The sequence below is a fragment of the Chrysochloris asiatica genome, unplaced genomic scaffold (assembly GCF_000296735.1).
Source record: "Chrysochloris asiatica unplaced genomic scaffold, ChrAsi1.0 scaffold00327, whole genome shotgun sequence".
NCBI lineage: Eukaryota > Metazoa > Chordata > Mammalia > Afrosoricida > Chrysochloridae > Chrysochloris > Chrysochloris asiatica.
This window is the reverse complement of record NW_006408845.1, coordinates 1752145-1758144: the sequence shown is the minus strand read 5'-3', so window position 1 is coordinate 1758144 and position 6000 is coordinate 1752145. Positions and strand designations below refer to the sequence as shown.

Below are 6000 nucleotides of genomic sequence, written 5' to 3'. Positions count from 1 at the left end.
CAGAAAGCCTCATCTTTCTCCCACGGAACAGTTGGTAGTTTCGAACTGCTGACCTTGTGGTTCACAGCCCAATTCGTAACCACTACACTACCAGAGCTCCTTCTTGGGTAACATAGGGAGAGAAAAAGCACCCCCATGGTAAAAGGGGAACCAAAAAATCAAAAACAAAACCACAACAGCAAAAACAAAACAAAACAAAACAAAACCCAGATTGTATACAACAATTTATAATCGCAAAAAAAACAAAACAAAACAAAAAAACCCCAGCAATATGAGTATGACTTTAACACCCCTCACTCAGCTAGCTGCAGCAGCGCTGGAAGATTGTTCTGTTTAAAGTAGTTTCTGTTGATTCCTCCTCCTTCTCAGATTCTGCGTGCTGTGGTCTTGCTGAGCAAATCTGTGCACATGCGTAGGAGAACCCTCCGGGAGTGGGGAGGTTTCCACTTGCTCAGGCACCTCCCTCTAGTCACCAGAGTGGAGGTGTGCAGACAGTGAGAGACCAATGAACAGGAAAAAATTTTCACACCATTATCTCTGACAATCTGTCAGACTTCTGTGGTGGGAGCACTCCTCAGATTCTGCTTCTGCTCCGTCACGCCCAAGATGGCCGCTCCGGAACCCACTGGCAGCCGCAAATCAGAAAACATCACCTTTCTTGCTTCTGCTACGAATCCCACTAGCAGTAAGCCTTCAATCCTTCTAAATATCCCTTTCTATATAGTTGAGAGTTCTGGGACTGTCCCCTGAAAGTGCTTCGTCTGGTATTCTGTATTATTACTGTTGGAGGTCTGCACCATGCTTCTCCCTAATCCGTCATCAAGCCCTGTGCCCTTGTAAGTTACTTTTAATTTAGTATTTTTGTATCCCTAGTACTTACTACAGGAGTTCTAGTATGGTGCTATAGGATAACCACTGGACTGCTAACTGCAAGGTCTGTGGTTCAAACTCACTAGCCACTTCTCAGAAACCTGATACAAGGTCACTCTAAGTTGGAACCAACTTGATGGTATTTAACAAGAACAACAAATAATGAAAAAATACATAAAAATCAAAAAACCAAACAAACAGCCATGGAGTTGATTCTAACTCAGATATTTGCTAAACTTATTCTCTAGATGATAATAAACTAAAAGCAGCATTTGAAACCTCAGAAATAATGGTAACAATATACCTCCTAGGATATATCTTGAAATATACTTCTATTTCTAATAATATGCCCAATCAGTAACTTTATGAATTTTAATTATCTCCAAATTGGTAGCTAAAATCGCACTGCCTTTTCTCTTAGCCTGTCTTGATTCCTCAGTATCCCTCTGCTGTTGTTGCTAAGCACCATCAAGACAATTCCCACTCAGATTGACCCTGTATAGTTTCCAATGAACAGCTGGCGGTTGTGAACTGCCAATCTAAGCAAGGTCAGTGGTTCAAACTCAGCAGCCACTCCTTGAAAACCCTATAGAGGGTCACTATGAGTCAGAATCAACTTGACGATACTTACCAACAAAATGGGATGGCAAAGGTTTTGCTGGGATTCACACCAATTATTTATTAACTTGTATTTATGTATCAGTTACTTACTGTTCTCTAATTCTCACAACAATCCTTGAAAGCAGTTATAATTATCTCCATTTTATATATGAAATATTTTACAGAGAGGTTATGTAGATACACTTGGGATTCTAATCCTGATATTTTTTATTTCACATTTAGAACAGATTCACTATTCTTACTCTCTCAAGGAAGAGTAATCAATCAATAATTCTCTATACTACCACCAAAATACAAGAAAGCCATCAAATGAATTATATGATTTCAAAAAATCCAAACTAATCAAAATCACAAATTAACACTTTCCTAAATCATAAAGTATATTTAAGTTCTACACTAGCTGGATTAACATTATTTATAGAGGACATCTTCTAATTAATTAACTCTACTTTAAGTCCTAATGCACAAAATGAGCTCCTTATGGAGATTACAAGGAGCTGTCTAATAAAATATTCTTATCCACAATTATTTATCATAATAATGACTTCAAATTAAGAAGAATAAAGATTAACTATTCTACTTTCAGAGTCCTGGTATGGCGCTGTGGGTTAATGCACCAGACTGCAAAGCCGATTGAACTGCGAGGTTGGCAGTTCAAGCTAATCAGCTGATCCTCGGAAACCCTATACAGGGTCACTATGGGTCAAGAATCGACTCAATGGCAGTTAACAACAACAACAACAATTCTACTTTCATCATAATACTAGCAAGAAAAAGTTAAAATAAAACCCCACCTCTTCATGTCTCATTCCTTCTATCATTTGCATAATATTTATAAAATGGTGGCATCGATCTGAATGGTCCACTTGATGGGTAGGAAGAGGATGATCCTGCCATACTCTCCATTCAGAAAAAGACAGCTGATGAATTCCAGTGGTTGGTTCTTGAGTCTTGATTAAAGATTTGAAAAATAATTAAAAAAACATACACAGACTTAGATTTCAAAAGTGGATTAAAATATAAACATAAACATACACACAAATATGATAATCAGCCTAAACATAATCTAAATAATCTGAATTCATTTAGGTACTTTCAACTAAAATCTCAGGAGAAAAGCGAAAACAATTTAATAAAATCTAAAGCTGTGCTTTTAAGGACAATCTTAAAACCATTTATATGTATTACAATTTGAGCATACTACTGCTTATGTAACTCCATGTTATTTAAGAAAATGGTGGGCTTCAAATCTACTATTTTGCTAGATGTATACCCTACAATCTAACAGAAATGCATGATTTTAGATACATACTATCCTAGAACCATCAAGAAGGAAGAACATGAGTGGAGTATGAGATCCCTACTGAAAAAAGTGGTGACAACAAAGACGGTGACAGAGGCATGGAGACAGAGCAGTTGTAGGTTCTAGGCTCAAGGCCTGTGAAGGGTTGTGTGCCTGTAGGAAGGAGGCTGGCTTACATAATGGCTCTTTGGACATTTAAATGAATATATATTTTCTCTTTTGTAAGTGTAGATTAAGTATTTTTGCCTTCTTCATTTGTGAAATATAAGATGTAAATAGGGAGCCACAGGGAAGAAGTAGGATAAATGTTGTTGCAGGGAGGGATTGAAATAAAAAAAGTCTACATAACTTCTCAGTGATCCTGGTACCAACTCTTCATGCCTGATACCACTCCTTATATTACCTGTTAGTAAATGGAATACTAATTCAGATAATGATATATTTCAAATCCATAAATCTTCTAAAGGAAATCTTTCCTGAGATTGTTTTTCCAAAGATCCAGGCATGTATACAATGCTTCATCAATTCTCAAGATTTTCATTAAGTTCACCAATAATTTCTTCATAATAAACAAAATAACATCCAATTTAATCCTGGTTGAAGCTGTAGATTAAGCACTGGACTGCTAACCCAAAGGTTGTCAGTTCAAATCTACCAGTCACTACTTGAAAACCCTATACAGATATGCTATGAGTTGGAACCAATTCTACAGCAGTTACAAACAATATAATGTAAAAAAGATGAAAAAAAAACAGCAAAGATGCTCATGATAACACTATTTATATTAGTAAAATACTGAAGAAAATCCTAGAACACATCAGAGAAACAACTAGGCAAACTATAGTACAGTGTAGAGTCGTATAGTGACAACAAGGCTGTTAAGTCTTACTTTATAGAAAGTATAAAAAAAAAGCAGAATTTATGGAAAAATATCACAATCATATAAAAACACATATGTAATAAATAATTGGTCATTTTAGAAACTTAAATGATTATTTTTTAAACCACTCCCAGTCTTAATTTTTTAAGTAAATTGATATTCCCATTCAAACTTCTCTATATTCCAAAAGTTACTGCAATAATCATTATAAAATGTATTCAACTTACTGGTCTAAGTTCTTCATTTTGTAAAGATAGAAATTTTGTTTGAGGCAATGTTATCTCCTTAATTTCATCACTGTCTCTTAACCTATAAAGTCTGTTCCATAATTTAAATTCTTCTACTGATAAGAGCCAATCTTTCTTTGAGTTGCATTGCTTCATTCCTAACAGTTAAAAAAAGAAAAGAAATTACAAAATTTTTTTTTAAAAACCTACAAAGGCAAACACACAAAAAACCCATTATCATTTCAAAACCTTTACCTGTTTATTTACTAATGTCTAGTAAAGCACTGATTCTTTATCTTTTCCATATAAAACTACTTCTGCTTACAAAAATCTCCTAAGTTTCTCTCACTTCTTTGGAAGTAATGTGTGCTCTTCAGTCTAGGAGCTAACTTGTGGTGATGAGTTCATTAAAGGAACAGAGCCAAGTAGCTCTCAGTCCTGACTTCTTTTGTACTCTCTCCTTTTCAGTTATCATGATTCTATTATAACAGTACTGAATGGTTATCTAAGACTTAAGGAAAACAAAATGCCAAGCAAAAAAGGTTTAGCTTAAGATTTAAACAAATAGGGAGGAAAACAGAGTGGAAGGAAAAGACCTACAGCTTTAAAAAAACAAAACAAAACAGAATAGCAGATATTTTTTTTAATGTATAGCAACTTAATCTTTCTTGGCTTTCATAATATCCATAAAAAATAATCACCAAGCTAAAAAAAAATAAGTAGTATAAAGCAGAAACTCTGGCTCAATATATATTACAGTGTTGTTGTTAGGTGCCAATGAGTCAGTGCTGACTCATAGCGACTCTATGCACAAAAGAATGAAGCACTGCCCAATCCTGGGCCAACCTCACAATCGTTGCTATGTTGGAGTCCATGGATGCTGCCACTGTGCCAATCCATCTCAGGGATCTTCCTCTTTTTCTTCAACCCTCCACTTTACCAACATGACATCCTTCTCAAGTGACTGGTCCCTCCTGACAATATGCCCGAAGTATGAAAGAAAGTCTGACCATCTAGCTTCTAGGGAACATTCTGGCTGTACTTCTTCCAAGACAGATCTGTTTGTTCTTTTGGCAGTCTATGGTACCTTCAATATTCTCCAACACCATAACTAAATGCATCAAGTCTTCTACGGTCTTCGTTATTCACTGCCCAACTTTTGCATACATATGAGGTTACTGAAAATAACCTCATCCTCAAACTGACATCTTTGTTTTTCAACATTTTAAAGAGGTCTTGAGCACCACTCCAAGATGGAAACAAAGGGAGGAACACATGTGCAGGCATGTAAGCTGGCTGGCAACCATGATGGTCTACTGGTGAGTGGAAGAGGGGAAAAGGCAGCAATGAATAAACGACCTGAGTTCAACCATGTTCCTTAGACTCCCGTTGACCTGGAGATGAGTGAGAAAAGGAGAATGGCTGGTTGGTCCAAAATGAAACCTGGGGACTCCTGAGCCCATGGACAAAGACAAGCCATGGAAGGCTAGAGCTAAGATTGAAGCATCAACTGATATGAGGTGAGAGGACATGCACAAGAACACCTAAACTTGAAGATAATACCCATTTGACCTAGCCTTGATGGCTTGATAATCAGAACTCAACTAGAGGAAGATTAAAAAAATTTTTTTTGATAAAGGATATAAGTGTAAATTGCTACAATTTGATGAACTTGACCTATACTCACGGATGTAGTAGCTCAAAACACCAAGTGAGAGGGAAGGAATCTTCACATCAAGTATCAATGCTATCTCCTCTGTATATAGGGTTGATAGGGATGGGCAACTTAGACTTTGGCTACCTAAAATGAGGAGGCTATAAAGGAGCTCTGGTAGCATAGTGATTACAAATCAGGCTGTGAACCACAAGGTCAGCAGTTCGAAACTACCAGCTGTTCCATAGGAGAAAGAGGAGGCTTTCTGCTTCCGTAAAGATTTACAGCCTCGGAAACCCTATACAAGATCGCTATGAGTCAGAAACGACTCCACAGCACATAACAACAACAACAACATAAGGCACAAAGACTGTCTAACAAGGTTTAAAGAGGGAGTTTAGTTTAAAAGTGTGCGGGAGAAGGTAGAGTCCCCACTTTATAGTCT

General features: G+C 36.7%; 1 protein-coding gene across 1 annotated transcript in view; it reads right to left on the bottom strand.

The window, feature by feature from the left end:
• FANCM (Fanconi anemia, complementation group M) overlaps positions 1-6000 on the bottom strand; it is a 94606-nt gene that overhangs the window by 38437 nt on the left and 50169 nt on the right. Inside the window, exons 13-14 of the mRNA XM_006875445.1 lie at positions 3902-4059; positions 2286-2441 (exon numbers count right to left, since the gene is read on the bottom strand). Of these exons, the coding sequence (XP_006875507.1) occupies positions 2286-2441; positions 3902-4059 (314 nt within the window). The remainder of the gene's footprint in view (positions 1-2285; positions 2442-3901; positions 4060-6000) is intronic.